The sequence below is a fragment of the Nerophis ophidion genome, linkage group LG05, assembly GCF_033978795.1.
Source record: "Nerophis ophidion isolate RoL-2023_Sa linkage group LG05, RoL_Noph_v1.0, whole genome shotgun sequence".
Taxonomy (NCBI): domain Eukaryota; kingdom Metazoa; phylum Chordata; class Actinopteri; order Syngnathiformes; family Syngnathidae; genus Nerophis; species Nerophis ophidion.
In genome coordinates this window covers 50,900,580-50,928,497 of record NC_084615.1, presented here as the reverse complement: position 1 = coordinate 50,928,497, position 27,918 = coordinate 50,900,580, and the positions used below count along the sequence as shown (strand labels likewise).

Sequence of the window (27,918 nt, the reverse complement as noted above, 5' to 3'; positions counted from 1 at the left end):
TGGAGGAGCCAAGAAAGTCACAGCTGCCTCTTTGACAGCTGCAGGAGGACGCAAACTCCGCTCATGTCGCCGGTAAGAGCCGACTTATTACCACAAATTTCTCACCGAAACCTGCCGGTTGACATGTGGTAGAGAAACATGTTCGCTTGACCGCTCCGTTCCATATTAAAGCTTCACAACAAACAAATAAACACCAGCCGTGTTTGTGTTGCTAAAGGCAGCTGCAATCCACCGCTTTCCACCAACAGCATTCTTCTTTATAGTCTCCATTATTAATTGAACAAATTGCAAAAGATTCAGCAACACAGATGTCCAAAATACTGTGTAATTATGCGATTAAATCGGAGGACTTTTAGCCGTGAGTGGTGCTGGGATAAAATGTCCGCTCCAACCAATAACGTCACAAGCACGCGTCAACATAAGCGTCATCATTCCGCGACGTTTTCAACGGGACACTTGGCAGGAAATTTAAAATTGCAATTTAGTCAACTAAACCGGGCGTATTGGCATGTATTGCAATGTTAAGATTTCATCATTGATATATAAACTATCAGACTGCGTGGTCGGTAGTAGTGGGATTCAATAGGCCTTTAATGACCAAGATTAAATACAGTAGGTTAGTAGGCCCAAGTATTCATAAAAAAAGGCAGATGTTCTATTTAACCAGAGTATTTAATATTTTTGGCCACTGTAACATAAGACACCGTTTTAACAGTAACACCGTGTTTGAATATAGTAAAGTAAAACACTGTACATTAATCAAGTGATTCTTTGGCATACCACTGGGTGGAACCCATGTACCACGTACATGTACCACAGTTTTGAGAATGATTGCCCTATAATATTCCATATTTCATATGTCTGATTTCATGCGGTATTCTATCTGCTATCCCATATTTTTTCATGTGATATTCCATGTGGTATTCCATGTCATATTCCATATTGTAGTCCATATGATATTCCATGTGGTATTCCAGGTCGTATTCAATATGATATTCCATATGTGATTGTTATTTTTTATATTACATGTGATGTTCCATTTGGTATTTCATGTTATTTTGTGTGTGCTATTTCATATCATAATCCATGTGACAATACATATTATATTCCATATGATAATCATAATGAGCCAGGGGATATGACATTTAATGTGTTATTCTGTGTGGTATTCTTCCTGATAATGTGATATTCTATGCAATCTTCCATATGATAGTCCATGTCATATTCCATATGATATTCTGTGTACATTGCATATGAGCTATGTGTTATGATATTCCATGTGATATTCTGTGTGGTATACCATGTGATTTTCCACAAGATATTTAATATAATCTTTGTGATATGACATTCCATGTGGTATTACAAATGATGGTATGTGAGGTATTCCGTGTGGTGTTAGATGTATTATATGTGGTAAATGATATTTTGCTGGATTGTTGTCTGCGGCTTACAGTTATAGCTGACAAAAAAGGTCAAAATCTTTGGCGAGGGTTTGTTGGCATCAAAATAAAAGCCTTTCTATTTGATGTATTCTATGAAAGTCAGCGTCTTTTAATTTGGCTGCAGCATAAATTTTTGAAGCATGTCAAGATAAAAATCTTTCATGTGTTATTTTGTTAGTGTCATGAAGCATCTCAATGCCTTCCTCCAAAGATGTCTTTCTGTTGGCACGTTTGGAAAACAAATCATTTCACGCGTGCTGAAATTTTTAAATTATCTGTTGCTTGTCTTGCTCGTCTGCCTCGCAGCTGCTTAATCCTTGTTCCATGGTTCTGTGGGAGTGCCAGTGACTAAATGTCTGCACTCATCTGCTTGAGATAAATCTTAGAGGCAGATCATAAGCCTCTGCTGGAGTTCACAGGCCATATGAGGACATATGAAGTCTGCAATTCAATACCAGAATGACTTTACTTCCTAAAACATGTCACTACATTGAAAATATTTCATGTATATTCTTCATTTTTTTCCTTCTAGAGGTGGGTGCTCCTAAAAACTTGTTAACTCGGGACGTGACAGACAACAGTTTTTCCGTGCGGTGGACGGCCGCTCCCGGGAATGTTCGAATGTACCGAGTCCGATGGCAGTCCATGTATTCCCAAGAGTCTGGTGAGAAGATGATCCCAGGAGACCAAACCTACACTTTGCTAGAAGGTTTGAGCCCAGAGACGCTCTACCATGTCTCTGTGGTCGCCAACTATCAGCACAAAGACAGCCAGCCAGTCTCTGGACACGAAACCACTGACGGTGAGAGACCTGCTGAACACACAACAATACAATACAAACCACTGATAGTAGCGACCAGCTGAACACACAACAACACAACATAAATAACTGATGGTGAGCGACTTGCTGAACTCACAACAACACAAAAAATGCATATGTACAGTAAATAACAATGTATACTACATATAAACAACATGTAGACAACATATACGTAAATGATGTGTATAACATGTAAAAAACATTTATATAACATTTGAGCAACATGTACAATACATGTATACAATTTGTAAATAACATGTATTCAATATGTAAACAACATGTGTATAACATGTACATAAGTAAAATAACATGTATGTAACATGTATACAATATGTAAATAACACGTTTAAAATATGCAAATGACATGTATACAACATGTAAGAAACATAGAATATGTAAATAACCAATGTACAACATGTAAATAATAAGTCAAATAACGTGTACAAAATGTAAATAAGTAAAATAACATGCATATAACATATACACATGTATTCAAAATGTAAATAATAAGTAAAATAACATGCATATAACATGTACACAAAATTAAAATAACATGTACACAATTATATGTAAACATGTATACAACATGTATACTGTACATCAGTGTTTTTCAACCTTTTTTGAGCCGAGGCACATTTTTTACGTTGAAAAAATGCGGAGGCACACCACCAGCAGAAATGATTTAAATTGGAAACTCACTTAACAGTAACATATGGTTGTCTCAAAGTAGGTGTACTGTCACCAACTGTCACATCACATCATGACTTATTTTCACTTTTTTGCTGTTTTCTTGTGTGTAGTGTTTTACTTCTTGTCTTGCACTCTTATTTTGGTGGCTTTTTCTCTTTTTTTGTTGGTATTTCACTGTAGCAGTTTCATGTCTTCCTTTAAGCGATATTTCCCGCATCTACTTTGTTTTAGCAATCAAGAATATTTCAATTGTTTTCATCCTCCTTTGTGGGGACATTGTTGATTGTCATGTCATGTTCGGACGTACATCGTCTTTGCTCCACAGTAAGTCTTTGCTGTCGTCCAGCATTCTGTTTTTGTTTACATTGTAGCCAGTTCAGTTTTAGTTTCGTTGTGCATAGTCTTCCCTAAGCTTCAATGTCTTTTCTTAGGGGCACTCACCTTCTGTTTATTTTTGGCTTAAGCATTAGACACCTTTTTACCTGCACGCTGCCTCCTGCTCTAGACAGCACCGACACTCAACAACAACACATCATTTGCAGACTATAATTACTGCTTTGCAAACGATATTATTAACCCAAATAGGTGAAACTAGATAATTTCCCACGGCACACCAGACTGCATCTCACGGCACAGTGGTTGAAAAACACTGCAATACATAAACAACACATTAATAACATGTACATAACATGTAAATACAACATGTATACAAAATGTAAGTAACATGCATGCAACATTTAAATAACATGTATACTATATGTAAAGAGCAATAATAAAATGTGTAAAAGAAGAAAGCAGCAGAGACGTGAGTCAAATGAAAGTAATGTTAAATTAAATGAACACATGTCTTCAATTAAGTCAGATGTTGCACATGTGTCTTCTACAACTAGAAGTACTAAAAGTACTGTGACAAATTTTCCTTCAGCTCATTAAGTACATGATTAATTGCTTCATAGAACTTGGTAGGTTTAGATGTGGTCACCATAAAACATTTTTTTTGCGGTTGTGTGCTCGCAGCTTCCGCTGAGGGTAAAAGTCTAAGCGTGACTGATGAGACAGAGCGCAGCATGAAGGTCACTTGGCTGCCGGCGCCCGGCAAGGTGCTCCACTACCGTCTCAAGTATATTCCCAGCGCTGGAGGCCGGGAAGTAGTCCTCAAGATCCCAGAGGGGGTCACGTCCTCTGTCCTGAAGAGACTGCAGCCTTTAACCTCGTACAGCATCAGTGTTCATCCCATCTACAAGCGCGGGGAAGGAAAAGCAAGGCAAGGAGTAGGAAGCACACGTACGTTGCCATCGTTCAACATCACATCACACAAACATGGCAAACACAACATTTGAAAAAGCTCTCGTGTAAGCGAGCCTTCAACTGACGTTACTGTCACAGGAACAACACAGGTAGCCATTAAAAATACATACAATATATTACTGCTTCTTTACCTTAACAAATGAATGAAAGACTATGAATGGTTGACACAAATGTACGTATGCACACAATAATGTTTTGCTAATGCTAATATTCAAACAAACACTGACACAGAATCATCAAATGATTTTGATGTCACAGATAAAACAAAAGCGTGACAGCGTGTGTGTAAAAGTACTCAATAAAGGCGGTCATCTTATGCTAGCACTGTGTTGTTACACTTAGCAATCGCATAATACTTTTGTACTGATGAAAACAAAAACTTGAACTCATCAGAAACTCGCTTTGACACGGACATGACAAACTTTCAAACCATTGACGTTCCCACCTGGTTCTTGTATTTCAGTGTCACCTTACAAGGCTCCACAGAACCTGCAGACCTCAGAGCCCACCAAGACCAGTTTCAGAGTCTCCTGGGATCCATCACCTGGGAATGTTCGGGGCTACAAGGTGACCTTCCACCCCGCTGGGAATGATATTGACCTGGCTGAGCTGCTTGTGGGCCCCTATGATAACACTGTGGTTCTGGAGGAACTCAGGTGAGCGCTTCTTAGCATTAGCATAAAATGCTCATAGAGACATACTAAAAAATCACAATTTAGTGGCATGAAGAAAATGTAGTTGTTTCATTAGATTTAAAAGTTGGCATGACAGGAATAACAGCTATTCTTCATGTGGTATGTATTAGGGCGGGAACAAAATATTCGGTGGCCGTGTTCGGGATGTTTGATGGAGGGGAGAGTTTGCCTCTGGCAGGAGAGGAAAAGACAACACTTTCTGACGCTCCCGAGCCACCTGCGTTCGGTCCTTCTGGTAAAAACTGACGTCTCCGACACACTTCTACTCCAACATGCGGGACGGTTCTGGTTGTTCCTCAGCAGCATGTACCGGCCTTGACTTCTTCCAAAGCAGCGCCAGAAGGTTGTACTTGGCGTTGTCGGAGGCAATCAACATCAGTGACACTGGAATGGAGGGATGAAGCCGGCTGCACATGATTACGATTAAGGCTAATTAGCAAGAGCTGTTGGGCTCACCTCGTTCATTTCTCCGTCAGACTTAATTGACATGCAATTTAACAGATGTGCAGACACTCATTATTGACAATTGCAGCTCATAAGTTATGTATTTTACATATATTTTTTATCACAAAGATCTTCACCAGCTCCCCAGGGAGTCCCCGTTGCCCAAATGTTGATTTTTAGGGTTGTCACAACTGTGATCTTGTCTCAAACCGGAAAACACGATTACACGCTACTAATGATCCTGAATCCCAGCAATTTACATACGGCTTGGAAAATGTTATGCTGCTCTCAGACCCCCAGGAGGGGCTGACGCTAGGCGGTAATTCCATCTGTAATGGGGAGCAGATACCTGTGTAACAAAGAGAAGACTCTGAAAACGTTTCACTGAAAGCTTTCATTAGCTTCACTCACACTAATAGTCCAAACTCACTTGTATGTCTCATTTGGAGCCACCATCTGGCTCTTGTGGTCACCACTCAAAGTTTGAGCCAATAGGTAAGGGTAATAACATAGATAAATGGCTAAATCCATAGCTTTACTTTCCGGCTAAGCTGTCTCTTTATGACGACAGTTCTGTCAGAGACTGCATTACTGCAGATGTCAAACTTCTGTTTTCCCCCACTCGTGAACAAGATCCCAAAACATTTGAACTCCTCCACCTGGGGCAAGACCTCACTCCCAACTCAAAAGGTGAAAAACACCCTGTTTCTCAATGAGAACCATAGGTTTGCAGGTTCTGAGTCTCATCCTAGAAGCTTCACACTAAAGCTTAACACCGAAGGTCAGAGCTTGATGAAGCCATCAGGACCACACCAGATTATTTACCAAGTCGCTTTGTGTAATTGTTTGGTTGTCAAATGTTACAATGGTATTCTTAAATATGTGCCGGTGTCTAACAGGTCAGATAATCAGCATTTCTGTTTTCTTAGCGTTAAGTTGCAAAAAGTTAGTGGATATCCATTGTTTAATTTCATTTAGACACGTCTTCAGGTGACTACAATCAGGCATGTTGGTCAGCTTTAGGGGCATGTAGATTTGGATGTCATCAGCATAACAGTGAAAGCTAACACCGTATTTGCGTATGATGTCATCTAGTGGCAGCAAATAGATGCTGAAGAGTGCAGGGCCAAAAACCGAACACTGTGGAACTTTGAACGTTACCTTAACATACTCCAAGGTCACCTCATACTTGCCAACCCTCCCGGATTTTCCGGGAGACTCCCGAAATTCAGCACCTTTCCCGAAAACCTCCCGGGACAAATTTTCTCCCGAAAATCTCCCGAAATTCAGGCAGAGCTGGAGGCCACGCCCCCTCCAGCTCCATGTGGACCTGACTGAGGACACCCTGTTTCCACGTCCACTTTCCCACAATACAAACAGCGTGTCTGCCCCCACGTCCCGAAATCAGAGTTCTCAAGGTTGGCAAGTATGGGTCACCTTGTTATGGTAAACGCTCTGACTCCTGTTAGTAAAATAGGAGTTAAACCAAGAAAAGGTCTTACATACAAATACGTGTTTTGATCTGTTCTAATAAAATGTTATGATATCTGTATGAAAGGCAGAGCTAAGATCAGGTAGCAGCAAGTCACGTGTAAGTAGATAGCTTATCAAGGAACAGACAGACAACTAAAAACACACAAAAGCGGATGTAAAACACAAATATTGCGGTTTCACCAAATAGCAGATTTTTTTGTTTTTTAGAAGCATATAACAATTGTACCCGAAATTAAGCATTCTAAGTACAAAAAGGGCTAAATCAACATAAAAATATATACTACAGTAGTATTGGTAACTAGATGAGACCCAACCAATCTAATGCCGCTGTTCAGTATTGTAGCCACTGATTGGCTCAGCCCCTGGCAGCATTACTATTGAAAGGGTGTTATTTCATGTCTAACGGGCTCTCGTAGTGTTAAAAAATGGAATTAGAAGATACTACACTGACTTTTTATGCTCTAGCTTTACTTTAATGATTCCTACATTGCGGAAATGTATTATTTGCAGTCATGTCCAGAACCAATTAACAGCGATAAAACAACGATTACTGCTCGTGCCTCTGAAAGATTATTCATTTGGCCAAGTAAAGCTGCTTTGGTGTTTGATTGGCCGGTCATGTCGCAGATTGCATCCATGTGTACTTGTGTTGTCGTCTAACCTCTTTTCAATCGCACACACAGGCTCCAGGTTTTAAATGGCCGCCATGCAGCGTCCATTTTTCACTCCAACAGGTTACCTGCTGAGACAAAATGATGGATCGTGAGGAAGAGGAGTCCCAAGGAACACTGACGTCTGGATGTAAAAAAAAAAGAGAATGTTTAAAGACTGTGTGTGATTTGTTGTGATGTTACTCCATGTACAACTTCCTGTTTCCTCTCTTTTTCACTCCTTTTATGTCCACACACACTGCCTGTTTAAAATAGTCTAAAACGTCACATTAGTCCTTATGTTCTTGTCCCCGCAGACACACAATGTAAGACCTCATCCAAGGCAGACATTGTGCTGCTGGTCGACGGCTCCTGGAGTATCGGCCGCATCAACTTTAAAACTATACGCAACTTCATCACTCGCATGGTCAGCGTCTTTGACATCAGCCCCAATAATGTCCAGATCGGTAAGTCTTCCACACACTGCTTACTACTACTACTACTAGTACCACTAATAGTGCCAGTATAATTGAGCGCGCTCCACCCACACAAGGCCACCGGCCTTGACAATATCCCCTCCAGATTCCTCATGGACTCTGCCACCACCATTGCCCCAATAATCACTCATATAATAAACTTCTCAATCAAACAAGGCCAAGTACCCAAGGATTTCAAGATAGTAAGAGTAACCCCCCTTTATAAAAAAGGAAACAAATTAGAACCCGGTAACTACCGACCTGTTTCTATTCTCAGTTCCATTTCGAAAGTAATGGAGAAAATAGTTTATGAACATGTTGATAGATACCTTGCTACTAATAAACTAATGTACAAATTCCAATCCGGCTTCAGAACTAACCACTCCACTGACACATGCCTTCTCTTTCTGACCGACCACATCAAACATGAGGTGGACGCGGGCAAATACTGCGGCATGGTCATGCTGGACATTCAGAAGGCCTTTGACACCGTTAACCACGCTACACTGTTGGATAATCTCCGAGCAATCGGATTCGACGAAACTTCATCGAGCTGGATGCAATCTTACTTGGAGGGGAGGAAACAGGTGGTAGAGGTGAACGGCACCATGTCCCCTCCCCTCTTAGTAAACTGTGGAGTCCCCCAAGGTAGTATACTACGACCTTTACTGTTCCTAATATACGTAAATGACATGCCATCAGCATGCCACTGTGAATTGTTCCTGTTTGTGGATGACTCGGCCCTGCTGGTTTCCGGCAAGGACAAGTCACAGGTGGAACAAATCCTAAGTGCTGAACTCCTCAATATTTGCACCTGGCTCGCTGACAACAAGCTATCCATACACTTAGGTAAAACGGAATCCATCCTATTTGGGTCCCATATCAAACTTAAGAAGGTCAGTGACTTCACTATAAAAGTGGGTGACATTGTTATCACCAGGAAGGATGAGATCACCTACCTAGGTTCCATTCTAGAGGCTAATCTTTCCTGTGATAAAATGGCAACCAAGGTGATCAAAAAGGTCAACCAAAGAACGAGATTCCTCTACAGAATCTCTTCTCTGGTCAACAAAAGCACCTTGAGGATTCTAGCGGGAACTCTCATTCAACCCTTCTTCGATTACGCTTGCACCTCCTGGTACCCCAGCACCTCCAAAACCCTCAAATCTAGACTCCAAACATCCCAGAATAAGCTAGTCCGGTTACTTTTAGACCTCCACCTCAGATCACACCTCAATCCAACCCACTTCTCCAAAGTGGGCTGGCTCAGGGTGGAGGACAGAGTAAAACAACTTGCACTGAGCCTAGTCTATAAAATCCGCTACACCTCCTTAATACCGAAGTACATGTCAAACTACTTCCTTAACGTAAATTACCGCCATAACCACAACACCAGGGAGAGCTCCACAAACCACGTTAAACCCAGTTTCCGATCTAACAAAGGTCTTAACTCATTCTCTTTCTATGCCACATCAATGTGGAATGCACTCCCAACAGGTATAAAAGTAAGTGCATCTCTATCCTCCTTCAAAACCGCTCTAAAACAACACCTCCAGGCCACTTCAACACTTTACTAATACCCTCCTCCATTCACATCCCATCTCCCCGGATTATGAACAACTCAAATGTACTTCTAATGTATATACTTGTTCTTATGCTATCTGAACTCACTATGTTCTCTGCTGGCTGTACATATCCTACTAAGTAAGACCTACACAGTTTCAATGTCCACATTTCTCTGTTGATGCAATTGTTGATGACTGAAGTACTGATATCAACCAAAGCTCCTCATCCCACCCCCCGGATTGTAAATAATGTAAATAATTCAATGTACATACTATGATGATTAACTTGTGTGATGACTGTATTATGTTGATAGTATATATTTGTACCATGAATTGATTGACGTGGACCCCGACTTAAACAAGTTGAAAAACTTATTCGGGTGTTACCATTTAGTGGTCAATTGTACGGAATATGTACTGAACTGTGCAATCTACTAATAAAAGTACCAATCAATCAATCAAAAAAGTACTACAACTATTACTGTTACTATTGCCAATACTCAAAGAAGTGCTACTACAACTAGTAGTAGAGCTACCAATAGATTGTTTTACTAGTATTACTAGTATACTACCACTACACTGTATGCTGGCCCAATCCAAAATAAAGCCACTTGCTGTTTAGCACACGATTGATTGCTCAGCAGAAAGTGGGACATGTTTTATGTGTTGGGACAAAATTCATCTACCGTTTTTAGTTCTCTGGTCACTCACCACAAATGCCGACGGCTACATGTCTCCGCCAGGCTTTGCAGAGATATTGTATCAAACGCTGAAAAAGTGGTTGCTGTGTTGTCTGCAGGTTTAGCTCAGTACAGTGGAGACCCTAAGACCGAGTGGCACTTGAATGCTCACCCCACCAAGGCGTCCTTGCTGGAGGCTGTGAGCAACCTGCCTTACAAAGGAGGAAACACCATGACAGGTGACAAGCTCGCGTCCTCACAGTGGATTGGTTCAAAAGAGATTAAACTCCTCCCCTAACTGTGCTGCAGGGCTGGCTCTAAGCTACATCCTCCAGAACAACTTCAAGCGCAACGTGGGAATGCGCGAAGACTCTCGTAAAATCGGCATCCTGATCACAGATGGAAAGTCCCAGGATGAAATTGTCACCAACTCGCAGAATCTGAAAGAGAGCGGCATCGAGCTCTACGCCATCGGTGAGTTGTCATGAGGGGTAGCTAACAATTCTATCCACTGACGCTATTTGTATTTCTTTTTTTCCAGGCGTGAAGAACGCAGATGAGAATGAGCTTCGGTCTATTGCCAGCGATCCCGATGAAATTCACATGTACAACGTCAACGACTTCAAGTTTCTGATGGACATTGTGGATGACCTCACCCTCAATCTTTGTAACAGCGTCAAGGGCTCAGGTGCGACAAACTCCATTAACACTCCATATCGCCCGCTAAAGCAGCTAGAACTGGTATGTGGTATCCTGCTAGCTGTCACAGTCGGTGTTTGTCCGATGTCACGTTTACATAAATTACAGTTTAATTATGATAATATACTAACATGTTGTGTAGTCGTGGGTGATAATGTAGCCACACAGGATACCGCCATCTTACACTGACAGCATATTGTTACATATATGCAACATAATGCCCTAAATTTGATGCTTTATTATCATATATTTCCCATTTATTAACCACTGAGGGTGAAAGAAATGTTTTGTCTGCAAAATAACATTCGTAGAAAAGCACCCCCACATGTTTTCCAAATCTTCGGTAAGAAATCAGCGTAGGCTGAATTTTAAACAGGCAGCGAGCGATTGTACATTGACTGCATGATATTGTTGAAATTGACATGCATGTGATGTTAAAACAGATCATTGATGATTAATGCATCCATCCATTTTCCATAGCGCTTGTCCTCATTAAGGTCATGGTAAGCTGAAGCCTATCCTAGCAGGCTTGGGATAAAAGGCTGGTAGAATTACGCTCACACTTTTTGTCTCGAATGAACATGACATACTGTATGAGGTATTGATTAGTATGTTGGCCATAAAGTATTTTGGAGATTGAGGCTTTAAATCCATGATTGACATCGTTGTGTGTGTGAAGTTTGTTTTTCCTTGGTTGTTGTTGTCCAAAGTTGACAAGTTGATTACATCTGTTCCCGCCTTCCGCCCGATTGTAGCTGAGATAGGCGCCAGCGCCCCCCGTGACCCCAAAAGGGAATAAGCGGTAGAAAATGGATGGATGGATGCATCAGCCTTTCAAGTGGATCATGTTAAGTGAATGATGTCAAAACTGCAGTCAAAGCACAAGTTCTGACTGGTCACAATAATTATTCGGTAAATAGTGCTAAGTCAGATTTACACCTTCCACTAATTAATGGCTGTGCAGCGCAGATGATAAGTTCTGAAAGTTTGACTTTTCTGCTTTTGCTTAGAGTGACAACTTAACATTTTTGATAGTTTATGAGTGCTTGTAGAGGCACTGGAGGGGGCGTCACGTCTGGTGGAGTGAAGTCATGAATCCATATCAGGTTTGTAAAGAAGTGTTGACCAGTCTTCTAGAAGTCATGTACAGCCATGTGTCAGCTCGCTGGCTGCAGCTCACAATGAAAGCAGAATAAAGCACTCAGAAGGTGATAAAGTCCACTGGTGGAACATTCCGTGGGTAAATCACTTTTAAGAGGAAATACAATGGTGATTTACAGCGAGGCTTTCGGAAAGAAAGATTTTTGGCTGCTGAGTTAGCCCCTTGAACCGTTTGACAAGTCACATCATGTGTACTCGTGCTCATGCAGCAGAAGAGCTGGAGGCGCCCACCAACCTGGTGACCTCCGAGGTGACCCATCGCTCCTTCCGCGCCACCTGGACCGCGCCTGACGGTCCTGTGGAGAGATTCCGTGTGGTATACGTGAGGGCGGCCGGAGGAGCTGCACAAGAGGTATGTTTAAAACATCATGTGATTGACAGACGACCCACTCTTCCCCTCCTCATGACAGAAAAAATAGTTTATGAAGTTAAAGCACATGTTCATATTTGTTGCTCCATCAACTTGAAATATTTCTTTAAAGGGGGTCACATTATGATATTTTTTTACAACATTTAAAACACTTTTTTGTGGTCAGGTAATAGTGGTTCTTTGGTCAAAATATGGCTTAAGTAATGTTTTACAGACCATCCTCTAGCTGCTTTCTGACCGTCTCTTTAGGATGGGCCGTTTTGTGGGTGGTCATATGTACGTAGCTCCACTTCGACTGCGTCTTCTCCGCATCAGCCATGTTGTAGTTTTTACCACTTCTCTATCAAGTCTACTGACAGATATATGTTAGAACTATACGCTACTTTATATTACAAATGGCAACAGTGTAGGATACATGTACATGTATTAGCCAATCTCCTCCACAACAAGAGGATAGAGAAAAAGAAGGAGCTTATTGAATACAGCATTGGAGTACATTAGCGGACTCGTGCTAAGATCCTCAGATAAATTTGTACCATACATGAAGATATCCGCTGACGTCACTGGTCAGAAAATGCCACAGAGACAGGTCAGAGCAAATTCCAAACGGCTTGTTTGGAGGAACTATGAAGGAAGGCAAGACTATTTTATTTATTTTAGTTTTTTTATTTTATTTTATTTTATTTATTTATTATTATTTTTTTGTCCTGTCCAGTTTCTCAGGCAAATCATATAGTTGATGTAGATGCCCATATCGGCTGTTCAGATTTACTTTACAAAAGAGAAGTGTACGATACTTCTCTTGTTGCCTTATTTAAATTTGACTTTATTAAATGTATTTATATTATCTTATGGTGCAGCCAGGCCGGAGCAGGAAGGGATAGAAAGAGAAAAAAAGGAAGACAGAGGGGGAAAATTGTGGGGACAAGAGGGGGATTAGACAGAGAGACAAAAACAACAACAGCAAACACAACAAAAACAACAACAGTAGAACAACACCAGCACATACGATATATGTACAAATGATCGTAAAAGTGATAGCAAAGAAGCAGTTAGCGAAATAAATAATAATACAGAAATGACAATGAGCATTTTTACACTACAACTGGAGGAATACAAATACCAATAGAAATAGCACTATTGATAATGAACAATACCAATAACTTACCTCTATTATCAACAATACAGTTGTTCAAATGCAACAATACATAAACATAATGATAACTACAGATAAACAAAGGAATACTGAAAGATGGAGGGGAAGAGAGAGAGGCAACCTATGTTAATATTGTATATTGTTATAGTAACAATGGGTTAAGCTTTGTCAGTGTGCCATGTGTTACCCAGTTTCCCCTAGGGCAACAACGTTAATATATGTTTGATGAAACGTGATTATGTGAATGAGTGTATGTATGTACTGTATATGTACTTGTATATGTACAGAATGTGTATATGAATGTTTGTACAGTAAATGTATATGTACAGTATGTTTATATGTATGTTTGTACAGTATATGTATTTTTGTACCGTGAACGTGCAAGACTATTTTATGAATATCTGCACAATGTTGCCACGGTTTGATTACAAATTTTATGGACTTATGGAGATCCCAAATACGCAAAAGCAGGTACATCAGGTAAAATAAGTTGGTTTTGCATTATATGTCCCCTTTATGAGAAGCTTCTAGGGAATTTGCATGTAGCCACAGCCAGCACAAGACTCTTGCACAGTGTTATTAACTATGAATCAGTGTTTCCCACAGGTCAGGCATCTATTTGTGGAGGTGTGGTCGGGCGGCTGGGGGGTGGAGGGTGGGGGGGTCAGCGGCGGCGTCGATGACCAAGAAGAACGCGGAGTTGGAATATAATTACAACACTTTATGTACATATTTATATACATATTTATATAATATTTACATATTTATATAATATGTAACTACAAGCTCCATTCACAGACAGAGTCCCATTGCTTTTATGAGCGGTAGAGCGAGTCAAAAGCCGGAAAAAAATGAATAAATATATATATATATATTTATTTTTTTTAATTTTTTTTAAATTTAATTTTATTATTATTATTTTTTTTAATTTGTGGCGGCCGTAATTCTTTCGTGGCGGGCCGCAACAAATAAATGAATGTGTTGGAAACCCTGTGAATACCTTATATAAATTTATATAACTAAAGAACAATATTAAGGTGGGGTAAAAAAAAAAAAAAAGGGCTTTTATTGGGAGTCTGATTGTAACTAGCAGAGATTTTTACGGATGCACATTGTCTGAATTGCCAGAAAGGCATATTCCTTTTCCACATTTTCTTTTCTACACTTTACAAGCAGGTAGCATTCAAGCAAGCTGCCCAGAATTTTTTTTTCTTCTGTCCAATCACTTTGGCAGCTGCTGTGTTAGTGTTTTGGACAATGTCAGGTGTCTAAGGTAATTTATTCTTTCTCATAGATGCTGCTTGACGGCTCTGTGACCTCTGTGATCCTGGACGATCTAAGCCCGCTCACTGAGTACTTTGTTAGCGTCTACTCTGTGGCTGGCGAGGAGAGCAGCGAGCCATTGGCGGGCACAGAGACCACCTGTAAGAGTTTCTCACCTTCCTGTTTGTTTGGTGTCGTCTCTCACGTTCTTCTCCTGTTCTCCTGCTGATCTGCTAAACATTTCTGCTTCTGCTCATTTATCGACCAACACATAAAAAATGGAAACATGCTCCTTGATACAATGCTGCGTCGCCACAAACTTTGTCAAAAGATGATGTGTGTGGGTGTGTCCTTGCGTGCGTGCTTTAGAAACACTACAACAAAATGTACTACAAATGATGCTCATTTTACCAGCACTTATGACGTTAAAACAGGGCTAAGGATAGCATAAACGTAGCTAAAACATAAACAACATCTACAACTTAAAGCAAAATGTTTTCTCTAGTTGGAAGTGGAATTCTTGTAGGCTGAAATGTGGACATTTCTCCTGACACATATAGCACTGCATGATATAGATATAATTTTTCATACTTAGTAAGTAAACATTAAAAAGTTATGTTGAAAGCTACATACAATATTATAAGTATTTAGATGGATGTAAATAAATTATTTAAACCTCGACCTTTAAAATAGTACATCCTGATTTACATAGATGAGAATACTACACACTTGTGATTAAGAGTATTTGGAGGGATGAGTGTACCACTCATGTGATAGAGTGTTTGGATGGATAAGTATACTACACATGTAATAAAGGGTATTTGGATGGATGAAAATACTACACATTTGATTAAAAGTTTTTTGATGGATGGAAAATGCTACACACGATTAAGATAATTTTGATGGATGAGAATGCTACACATGTGACTAAGAGTATTTGGATAAATGAGAATACTACACATGTGATAAAGAGTATTTGGATGGATGAGATTTTTAAACATGAGATTAAGAGAGTATTTGCATAGAAGAGAATGTTTCACATGTGAATTTTATTATTTGGATGGAATAACATACCTCACATGTAATTAAGTCTATTTAGATGGATGACAATATTACACGCATAATTAAAAGTATTTGGATGGATGACAATACTACACATGTGATTGAGAGTATAAATTTCCACATTTGTGATTAAGAGTATGTGGATGGATAAGCATACTACACACGTGGGTGGGTAAGAATATCACAAAAGTAATTAACAGTATTTGTTTGGATGAGTATACTACATACAGTATGTGATTAAGAGTATTTGGATGGATGAGATTACTACACACTTGTAATTAAGAATATTTGGAGGGATACTATAATACACACAGGTGGTTAAGAGTATTTGGATGGATGAGTGTGTTACACATGTAATTAATAGTATTTGATTGAATGAGTATATTACACATGTAATTAAGGGTACTTGGTTGGATGAGTATATTACACGTACGGCAGAGTAATTGGATGGATGAGAATCCTACATGTGATTAAGAGTATTTAGATAGATGAGGATACTGCACATGTGAATAAGAATGTTTGGATGGATCAGAATTCTAAACAATAATTTAAAAAACGCATCACGTTTGCTTTTCCTTTGGATGCCAAAGTTGACCAACTTGTTGGATTATGTCCTCATACTTCTACTATTAAGGTGACAGTCATTATTTTTAATGTACAATAAACTCTCACGAGCGCCCAGGCGATAATGCAGTTCACCAGCTTATGACGTCAATATAGCAGCAACAAATTTCTTAGCTGTCTGTGGCAATACGCTGCCAAAAACAGTTGGTTTGTGTTAGCGCTTATAATAAAAATATCAGTAATATTTAGTTAAAATTCAGGTCAAGAAATGTAGCACTTTTTGTAAGGTTGTTTAGAAGGCTTCATGAGCGGAATAGATTTGACTGGTATTTAAGTTTATTTATGAATTGGAATGCATTAAAAATACATCTGTCTTTTTGTCTCTCATAATGATAGTGAACAACAGTCAAAATTCCCCCAAAAATTGTAGTTCCCCTTGATTAAGAGTATTTTGATGGATGAGAATACTACGCATGATTAAAAGTTTTTGGATGATAGGAATACTACACATGCAGTTATGAGTATTTGGATGGATGAGAATACCACACAATTGATTAAGGGTAATTGGATGGATGGGAATACTACACATGCAGTTATGAGTATTTGGATGGATGAGAATACTACCCATGTGATTAAGAGTATTTGGATGAGAACACTACACATGTGATTGAGAGTACGGTATTTTGATAGATGAAAATATATTTTACATATGTAAATAGGAGTATTTGTTTGGATGAGAATACTAAACATGTGATTAAAAGTATTTGGATGAATGAGAATACTACACGTGAGGATATGAATGGATGAAAATATTACACACTTGGGATTTAACGTATTTGGAAGGATGAGAATACTACTCATGGTATAAAGTGTATTTAGATGGATGAAAATGCTACACACATTTGATTAAACTATTTGGATAAATGAGGATGCTATACACTTGTGATTAAGAGTATTTGGATGGCTGAGAATACCACATATATAATAGAGTAATTGGATGAAAGAAAATACTACACACATGTAATAAATGGAATGGATGAGAATACTACACATTTGATTAAGAGTATTTTGATGGATGAAAATACTACACATGTTATTTGGATGGATAAGATCACTAAACGTGATAAGTTGTATATGGATGAATGAGAATACTACACATGCATGATTAGGAGTTTTTGGCTGGATGAGAATACTTCACACTTGTGATTACAAATATTTGGAGTAATGAGAGTACTCCACACTTGTGATTGAGTATTTGGATGGATGAGAATACTACACATGTGAAAAAGAGTATTCAGATGGAATACTATACATTTGATTGAGAGTATTTGGGTGAATGAGCAAAGTACATGTGTGATTATGAGTATTTGGATGGATGAAAATACCACACACTTGATTAAAGCCTGGTGTATACTCTTGCGTTGCGCCGTCCACTCCTCTCCCTGCGTAGCCTCCCGTGCACCACCCCAAAATCCTAGGTACACATCGCCAGCAACGCAGAGCTGTGCTTGGTCAGTTTAGTTTAGTTTAATTTGTTAAGAATCCCCATTAGTCTCCACCGCAGTGGATACTATTCTTCCTGGGGTCCAGTTTTTGCTTAGGAAGTTCCCTTAACCCAGGCGAGCAGATTCTGTGCTTAAAATGCACAAATCATTGTATGATTTGAAACAGCAGCACATTTGCATGACAACTGATATAACTCGGTGTGCTCTAAAAAAAGTATTAATGTATGTGTCTTTTTCAGCGTATTGTGTTTTTGTTTCGCCCAGAAGTAGTCACAAGTACGACACTCTTTTCAACTTTTATTGTCAATCTTGTGCTAACAACAGGTTCAATTCCGAAACATATTGTTTCTCGTGCACACACGTCTTTTTCCCTCACACACCAAACTTCTCATTCTCCGTCAATAATCTTTAAGGCACGATATACATAGAAACAATTGTTAACTCTGATCATGACCATACAGATTAACACCAGCACGTGGTTAACTTACAATAGTTATTTAACAATTTAGTTAATTTAGAATTACATGTTAGCGCACTCTTGTCCCATGTCCCAAATGGCCGAATAGCGTTGCAGATAATAATAGCGCCCTCTGCCGCGAGTCGTTCAGAAGTAGCACAGTCCATCTTCTCAAAAGTATTTTCTTCCGGTTTATAAGTAGAACGTCCATTAAAAGTAAATTGAAGATTGTGAATGATTAGTTCCAGTGTAGTTCCAGTGTAGTTCAGTGGTTGACAACACTCACACACAGAACTTAGTCCTTATTGAGTCAACAACAGCCGCAGTTGCTCCTTCTGGAGACACTGCCCCTTAGTGTTTTGGAATAGAATTACAAGTCTGGCACGACATATACGCAAGAACTATAAATCAAACAAGACGCCGTTGGGGGTACGCAAGCTACAAGACGCGGGAGTATATTCCAGTTTTAAGAGGATTTGGATGGATGAAAATACTACACACGTGATAATGAGTATTTGATGGTTGCACATGTGATATTGAGTATTTGGATGGATGACAAAATTACACATTTGATTTAGAGTATTTGGATGGATGAAAAGTCCACACACGTGATATTGAGTATCTGGATTAATGCACATGTGATTAAGCGTATTTGAATAGATGGGAATACTACACACATGACTAAGAGCATTAAGTTAGATGGGAATACCACACATGTTCTTTAAGATTTATTGGATGTATGAGAATACTATACCTGTGATCAAGACTGGTTAGAATGATTACAATACTACACATTAGTATTTGGAAAAAAAATAATAATAATTGTCTTATCCTGTGCAGTGCCGCTGCCGGCCGTAACGTCCATGAATGTTTACGATGAGACGATGAACTCTATGAGGGTACGTTGGGAGAGAGTAGGCGGAGCCAGTGGTTACGTTGTGTTATACCGCTCCATCAACGCTACAGAGCCTCAGATAGATCAGGAGGTAAGGCGTTGCATCAATCAACCTTTTGAGACCTCTTGTCTTCGCTCAACTCGTGTTTTATGGCGTCTGCTTGCAGGTCCGTGTTGGAGCAGATGTGAGCGACATCCAGCTGACACAGCTGCTTCCCAACATGGCATATTCAATCTCCATATTGGCTCAGCACGTAGAAGCGGTCAGCGAGCCGGTGAAGGGCACTGGAGTTACGCGTACGTCACTGCTTGGTTGAAAATTCTAGAATTTAGCTGAAAGCACGGCTGTCCAAAAACTTGAAGATTTTTCAAGATAAAGATGTTCAATTATTGAATATTTATCTCTTTCCAATTTGGCCCAGAGCCTCCTTCATCATGTTTTACTTTATGGATAGAACATTCCGCACCTTGCACACCTTCTTTAGACCTATTTTCACATTGTCCTCCCTCAGTGCCTTTGCCTCCTAGTGGAGCTCTCAGGATTTCGGCCGTCACTCACAGCAGCATGAGACTCAACTGGGATGCCGCGCCAGGACCTGTGCGCAAGTACCTGGTGATCTACCGGGCCGAGGATGGAGACTCCAAAGAGGTAAAGCGCTGCCTGCTCACCAGCTGTCTGCTGTAACTTTGGCTCCAGCGGCTCCATTCTGTGGACGTTGACCTAAAGATGAAGAATGTGCTGCTAACCTACTTACAAAGATCAAGTTTAGGTGCTTGAGACCTCATCAAACGGTGGAAAGTCTCGCTCCCATTAGCCCTCCACCGCTCTGTCCTCATTATTCTTCACTCCAAGGACTAACAGTCTGGATGAGTCACATTGCACGCCGGCCAGAATTTTCCAGAAAGTCCTGATGGATGACACAATGCAGCTCCACTTGTCTTCTGGATTACCACTGAAGGCTTCTGCTCTGCTGCGTCGACGCCGGCCCAATGCCAGGGTTTCCTGTCTGCTGCTGCTCAGCGTAGAATGGAAAAAGCTTGTGTGCAGACACGTCTCAGCATTTCATCTTTCACCTCGTCATGACTCAGCTAGACCTCTACTCTCTCAGTCTGATCAAAGCAAGAATCATTACACAAATACTCAAGTATGTGGACCTGATCTTCTTTCGCAGTAATCTACTTCAAGCAAGCTTCTGTGGCAACATTAAGGCTCATCCGCCAAGTGCTTCCTCACCCAAAGTTGGAAGCATACAGTCACAGTGGTAGTGTGTTTCAGTCTTTCGCAGGTATATAATCTTGTCCCACAAAGTTAGAAGCATTCAGTGGTAATTTGTTCCGGTCTTTTGCAGGTCTATGATCTCATCCCACAAAGTTGAAAGCATAGAGTAATAGTCCGTTCCAGTATTGTGCAGGTCTTCAACCTTGTCCCACAAAGTTGGAAGCATTCAGTGATAGTATGTTACAGTCTTGTGCAAGTCCACAATCTTGTCCCACAAAGTTGGAAGCATGCAGTGGTAGTTGGTTTTAGTCTTGTGCAGGTCTGCAATCTTGACCCACAAAGTTGGACTTATACAGTGGTAGTCCATCCCAGTCTTGTGCAAGGCTACAATCTTGTCCATTTGACTTATCTTTGGTCTTGTCCATGGTGAATTACAAGGGTATGTTATACTAATTAACTTAGATTATTTTTCCTTAAAGGGTGCAGGACTCATTTGTGCGTTTCATGAACACAAAGAGTACACGAGTTACAATGCTTGCTGCTTGGTTGAGGATAAAATATGTATTTCATCAGATACAAATACATGTACAATTTTTATTTCATGTTATATTTTTAACTTTCTGTCTCTAATAGAGCTATCATAGTACTTATTTAATAAAACATATTTTCACTGTACAGATGTCTAAAATGGCTTGAATAGCCACCTAATGGGGACGTTTTTCTCTGACAGCGTGAGGTCAGCGGTGACATCACCACCTTTGACCTATCTGGCCTAACCTCCCAAACGGAGTATGACGTCGCCGTGACTCCAGTCTACGACGAAGGGCCTGCCAACCCCATGCTTGGAAACGCAATCACAGGTCTGCACGCTTTTTTCTGTTTACTTGCAAACTTGTCAGTCAGGAATGTTGAAAGTCATTTGCAGCACAGCAGTAATTCATGGAAATCATGGTATTAACGTCTTCCACATTTGGCCTCGTTTGTGTGACCAGACGTTGTTCCAGCCCCGAAGAACCTGCAGTTCTCTGAAGTTGACCTGACCTCCTTTAGGGCTACGTGGGAGCATGGAGCGCCGGATGTGGCTCTGTACCGCATCGGCTGGACGAAGAAAGGCCAAAACGACGACCACTCTGTACGTTAGCAACACACATACACACACACACACATATACACACACACACACACACGCACGCACGCACACACACACACACACACACACACACACACACACACACACACACACACACACACTCACATATCTCTCCTAACTTCATACATTATATATTTTTGCATCCACCACCAGACCATCCTTGGCAACGATGAGACATCCCATATTCTGCAGCAGTTAGACCCAGACACCGAGTACTCCGTGACGGTCACGGCCATCTACCCAGATGAGTCCGAAAGTGAAGACTTAATGGGAAACGAGCGCACGTGTAAGTGTTTTAAGCTGGGAAGTTTTCGATCACAAAAAGTATTTATTTTGGAGTAACCCTGTTTTCTCTTTGTAGTGTTAAAGGCTGTGGAGGGTATGTCAGCTTCCTTATAAGGAAATTTTGTTGCGTGTATGAATGACACTAAAACATTTAATGAAGGAACATTTACCACCTCAGTAACTTCATTCAACACATCCATTTCTTTGTTCACCAGTGAGCTTGCTTGATGCCAAAAAAGCATTGTAGCATCACATTAGCTCATGGTGGATGAAAGCAATGCTTTGTCTCAAATGGAATACTTGCATCGGTACATTTCAATAAGTTTACTGTATTACCATACTGTGCACTTACTTCCTGACTCAGTGTGTAAATGTTGACGGTGTAGTGCTGTCCCAGATCTATTACTGTTATTGTACACTGGGAAGTGTAACATACTTATGCACTCAAAACCCAAACTCTAAGGATACATTTTGCACTCAAAAGACTAAGGACCTGATTTACCAAAGGTTTGCGTGTCATAAAACACGGGCAAACTTGATAAAACACACAAAGCTGATCTACTAAATGTGTGCAAAGTGGATTGCGATTGTGAAATGAGAAGAATAAGGCATGCAATTCATTTTGCGTCTCTGTCTTCATTAATATGCAGAGTATATGCTGATCATTAAAACGGCCACTATAGTGGGAGGAGAAAATACAGATATATTATACAGCATGCACAATGTGATTAATCAACACTCATCACCATTTTTGGAGCACTATTTAGTGTTTTGTTTAGCACCTGTGAGAAAGATCTGCAAACTGACAGTTCCACACACCGCTGTGAAAAAGGACCGTTGCATGCGCTGCAAAGACAGACGATGAACAGGGATTCCTCCGTCATATGTGGGTGTGTCAACATATTTGGAAGATCAGAAATAAAAATGATTAAATATATCATCTATTCAGCCATTTCCTTTTATAATTGTATAATTGCTGGATGGCTTAATGGGCTGATTAAAATTAATTCAATTGATGCATTTTTTCATATTGTTTATTTTTTAATTAGAAAATATATTACTATAATATATATGCTACATTATGAAAATACATCTTTAAATATGCATTTTCTTGCGTTTAAGTCATTCCGCATGAATGCCCTGGTGATGCCATCCACAGCCTCATGCACAGAATTAAGTGTCCGTGTGCATTTGTTTCCTTTGTCTAGATTGAGATTGAGAAACGGTGTTACAGATTATAGATGTGTTGCTGGTTCAACACATCACACACAAGTAGGAGCATAATAACATTAAAGTGCAGAAAAATGATTAAAGTGTCTCTGTGGTAAAAGCCCCGTATGCACTCAAAATTATAATTTAAAGGGGAACATTATCACAAATTCAAAAGGGTTAAAAACAATAAAAATCCGTTCCCAGTGGCTTATTGTATTTTTGAATTTTTTTTCAAAATTTTACCGGTCCCGGAATATCCCTAAAAAAAGCTTTAAAGTGCTAGATTTTCGCTATTTGCGATGCGACTATCCATTTCCCTGTGACGTCATACAGTGCTGCCAATGTAAACAAACAATGGCAGATACCACAGCAAAATATAGCGACATTAGCTCGGATTCAGACTCGGATTTCAGCGGTTTAAGCGATTCAACAGATTACGCATGTATTGAAACGGATGGTTGGAGTATGAAAGTATTGAAGAAGAAACTGGAGCTATTGAGCCAATAGCTATTGACGCTATTCATAGCCATAGCATGGCCGAATAGCTGCGTTAGCATCGCCGGTAAAATGTGCGGACCAAACGATCAGGACTTTCGCATCTCTTGACACTGGAGCAACTTAAATCCGTTGATTGGTAGGTGTTTTTTTCGCATTAAATGTGGGTGGAAGGAAACGTAATATAGTTGCAATTGCATCTGCAGGTTATCCATATATTTTTGTGCCATGCCTGCTCTAGCACCGCCGGTAACTAGCATGTTAGCATCGATTAGCTGGCAGTCAACATCAACAAAACTCACCTTTGTGATTTCGTTGATTTTATCGTTGCAAATTCATCTGCAGGTTATCCATACATCTCTGTGTCATGTCTGCCTTAGCACCGCCGGTAAATAGCATGTTAGCATTGATTAGCGTAGCATGTTAGCATCGATTAGCTGGCAGTCACGCCGCAACCAAATATGTCTGATTAGCACATAAGTCAACATCAACAAAACTCACCTTTGTGATTTTGTTGACTTTGTCGTTGCAAATGCATCTGCAGGTTATCCATACATCTCTGTGCCATGTCTGTCATCGCCGGTAAAATGTGGAGACACTTTGGTACATTCAATGGGGGTCTGGCGGCAGACACTTTCGCATCTTCGGGCCAGTGGTGCAACTTGTTAGTGTCGTTACACCCTCCGACAACACACCGACGAGGCATGATGTCTCCAAGGTTCCAAAAAATAGTCGAAAAAACTGAAAATAACAGAGCTGAGACCCGTAATGTGTTGAAAATGAAAATGGCGGCTGTATTACCTCGGAGACGTCACGTTCTGACATCACCACATGAGCGATAAACAGAAAGGCATTTAATTTGCCAAAATTCACCCATTTAGAGTTCGGAAATCTGTTAAAAAAATATATGGTCTTTTTTCTGCACCATCAAGGTATATATTGACGCTTACATAGGTCTGGTGATAATGTTCCCCTTTTTATAAGGCGGTCTGAACCACTTTTCAATTCACAGAACACGCTCACTCATACTACTCGCGGTTTTATTGTTTGCGCTCGCTGTCTAGCGCATGATATTTGGATCTTTAATTACTTTTACTCTGCGGGCCAAAGTGGCCCAAATAGGATTTTTTTGAAACCCTTGATTTTTTCCAGCTGACTGTTTATACTGCAAGTAAAATGTGATTTTTATCAGACTCCAGTGTAAATGCCCACAAGCCCCAATGTGGCCCTCATCATCATTTGCTTGCACACTTCGATAAAGTGAAAATAAAGGAAGTTGACCAGGAGGAAGTCGCTACTACTTCAAAATAAAATAAAAGTCGCAACACTAAAAATTTTAGTTTTTTTACGTAAAAGTAAATATCCATCCATTTTCTACCGCTTATTCCCTTTCGGGTCGCGGGGGGCGCTGGCGCCTATCTCAGCTACAATCGGGCGGAAGGCAGGGTACACCCTGGACAAGTCGCCACCTCATCGTAATATAATGTATGAATTGATGTGTATATGGTGTAATAAATTTGAGAGGGTTGTCATCTTTTTATGGCTGTTAAGTAGAGGGGACACAGACATCTGCATAGATCTACAGGAGATTTATTTTTCAACTCACATGTAAGCAAATGTACCCCAATTCCCGTCTTTTAGCAATCGCTATTTCTTTGGAATCAAAATAGATATTCATATATTACATATAGCCTATTATTTTCGCACTATTGACAAGTGATGCACCGAAAATGTGGTCATCTTAAATAGAAACTGAAACCGGGTGTTGTGATGAAATATCCATTTGCGCTGCCGACTCCGTCTTTCTGGCGAGTGACATAGCTCACCAAAAGCTGTCGGAAAAATAATTTTCAGGTCACATAAAAGTTAAAAGTACCAATGATTGTCACACACACCAGGTGTGGCGAAATTATTCTCTGCATTTGACCCATCACCCTTGATCACCCCCTGGGAGGTGAGGGTAGCAGTGGGCAGCAGCGGTGCCGCGCCCGGGAATCATTAATGGTGATTTATGGTGGACATACAGGTCGGATTGCGTTTAGACTGCGGTCACATTTAAAAATATCAGATTCCAATCGGATTCAGGACTACCTCCTGATTTAAAAGACTTTCGATGCGTTTAGACTGCGGTCACATTTAAAAATATCAGATTCCAATTGGATTCAGGACTACTTCCTGATTTAAAAGACTTTCGAGTGTTTAGACTGGCAAAAAAATCAGATCTGTGTCACTTGAGGGCAGAATAATCTGATCTGGTGTGCAGCGTAAACGGGGCCTTAGTAAATCAGGCACTAAAAGCCTGATTTACTAAAACCCGGATGACGTGAAAAATAGCGTGTGCAAACTAAAACATTGCGTGTGCTAATTGTGGGCATGTTGCGTTGATCTACTAAGACTGATGCGTGTACAATTGATAACTGGTGCGGACTGCCCTATTTAAATGAGGTAATTGTGTAGACTATGCAGCTTTCACCATGGAGACACCCATTTACTGCTCATCAAAGTTATCATTATTCTACCTGTGGCTTTTTGCTATATTTGCAGCTAGTGCCAGCATCTCCCATAAGCGCACCTTCAGCACGCTAAAAAAGTGGGTTCCATTGTGGATCACATTGCAGGACTGCTTCTAAAATGCGCAGAATGAGTTGTATATGTCTGCTGCATGTTTAAAAACATAGCAAAATGCCACAAGAAGGAACATTATAACATAAATGTTCGCTAAATGAATGGTTCCATAGTGAGAGCCGCGCAGTACATACAAAAATGTCATTTATATAAAGCTGTCTGCAACAGTTGATTGTACACGCTGTATTAGTAGATCATATGCAGCAGGCCCAATAACAGTACGCTGAATTTTATAGTTTGCACATGCTCTTTTGCACTTGGTATTTGGATCTTAGTCGATCAGGACCCAAGAAGAATTTTAGTAAGCTAATTGAGACATAGCAGCCCAATGTGATGTTTGGTCCATGAGACAGGTCTATTTGACAGTGATTTGCATACATTACAGGTGTGAGTGTGTCAATCACTGCTCTTCGTCTGTATCTCATTCATCTCATGTAACATCATTAGTTATGTCATAAAACTTGTTGCATGTTGCTTGGTCATCAAATACTGATCCTGTGCTTACTCACTTCTTCCATGCAGCCTTTATCCTTTCAGCTCCATGTGGGAGCATCATCATCATTGTCATCATCATCATCATCAGCATCACCATCTATCTTTAAAAAAGCTTCACATCTAAAAAAAAATGTGTTTCTTTTATGCTCTATCAGTGCGACCGGAACCTCCTAGAAACCTGAAAGTTTACAATGCCACAATCAGCACATTGGCGGTGAGGTGGGACCCCGCTCCTGGCCCCGTGCAGAACTACAAGATCCTTTACGCTCCTCTTGCTGGTGGCGAGCCCCTTGCTGTATGTCAATGCTCATTACTATAATAATAATAATGATAAATAGATGTAGAAATTGTGTGTGAATGCTCAAATGCTGAAGCTGAATTGAAATTGCTGATGGAACGTAGAATAATTGTAGAACGGGTTTGAATGAGAAAAAGTTTAAAGTTTGAAAAGGTTTTAATGTGGAAATGGTTTGAATGTTGAAATGCTGAACTGAAATAATTGCATAATATAGAAAGGGTTTGAAAGTTGAATAGCTTAAGGTGTACTTAAATGTGGTGTGAATGTTGAAATGCTAAATGTTGGTACAGATAAAAAAAAGTTAACATACTTTAAAGAATATACAAAGTAACAGAATCTATGATTTTCAGCTCTTATTATTTGAAATTAGCTAAAATGCTAGCATGGAAATTTAGCATGCTACAGGGGTACAGCTAGCACATTTCTAAGATGGAGCCAAATAACAAAATCCCTTAACATTAGGTTAAAAAATAGAAAATGAGCTAAAATGCAAGCATAAAACCTTAACATGCTCACATTAACATGATATTAGGGGAATAGCTAGCATACTTCTAGGATAGTGCCAAGTAACGAAATCCATGAGTGGTAGGTTTAGAAAAACAACATTTGCTAAAATGCTATTATAAAATGTTGCAGTGCTAACATTAGCTAATATTAGCTTCACTTTTAAGATGGCACTAAGTAATTAAATTCATAATTATTTAGTGGAAAAGTATAAATTAATCAAAAGACTTGCAAATAGT

At 39.9% G+C, this 27,918-nt stretch overlaps 1 protein-coding gene across 8 annotated transcripts in view; it reads left to right on the top strand.

Moving 5' to 3' along the window:
- col12a1b (collagen, type XII, alpha 1b) overlaps nucleotides 1-27,918 on the top strand; it is a 120,013-nt gene that overhangs the window by 35,977 nt on the left and 56,118 nt on the right. For 4 of the 8 annotated variants that reach the window (XR_009806894.1, XR_009806893.1, XR_009806892.1 and 1 more), the window contains 18 exons: nucleotides 1,975-2,244; nucleotides 3,970-4,236; nucleotides 4,724-4,916; nucleotides 5,066-5,190; nucleotides 7,861-8,010; nucleotides 10,384-10,503; nucleotides 10,574-10,738; nucleotides 10,806-10,952; nucleotides 12,334-12,476; nucleotides 14,945-15,074; nucleotides 19,342-19,487; nucleotides 19,564-19,693; nucleotides 19,909-20,045; nucleotides 21,346-21,475; nucleotides 21,608-21,747; nucleotides 21,919-22,051; nucleotides 22,127-22,144; nucleotides 27,033-27,172. Coding sequence is in view for 1 of the 8 variants with exons in the window: in XM_061901386.1 (XP_061757370.1) it covers nucleotides 1,975-2,244; nucleotides 3,970-4,236; nucleotides 4,724-4,916; nucleotides 5,066-5,190; nucleotides 7,861-8,010; nucleotides 10,384-10,503; nucleotides 10,574-10,738; nucleotides 10,806-10,952; nucleotides 12,337-12,476; nucleotides 14,945-15,074; nucleotides 19,342-19,487; nucleotides 19,564-19,693; nucleotides 19,909-20,045; nucleotides 21,346-21,475; nucleotides 21,608-21,747; nucleotides 21,919-22,051; nucleotides 22,127-22,144; nucleotides 27,033-27,172 (2,681 nt within the window). In the remaining 7 variants the exon portion in view is untranslated. The remainder of the gene's footprint in view (nucleotides 1-1,974; nucleotides 2,245-3,969; nucleotides 4,237-4,723; nucleotides 4,917-5,065; nucleotides 5,191-7,860; nucleotides 8,011-10,383; nucleotides 10,504-10,573; nucleotides 10,739-10,805; nucleotides 10,953-12,333; nucleotides 12,477-14,944; nucleotides 15,075-19,341; nucleotides 19,488-19,563; nucleotides 19,694-19,908; nucleotides 20,046-21,345; nucleotides 21,476-21,607; nucleotides 21,748-21,918; nucleotides 22,052-22,126; nucleotides 22,145-27,032; nucleotides 27,173-27,918) is intronic. The other 4 variants (XR_009806895.1, XM_061901386.1, XR_009806898.1 and 1 more) reach the window with 3 other exon arrangements.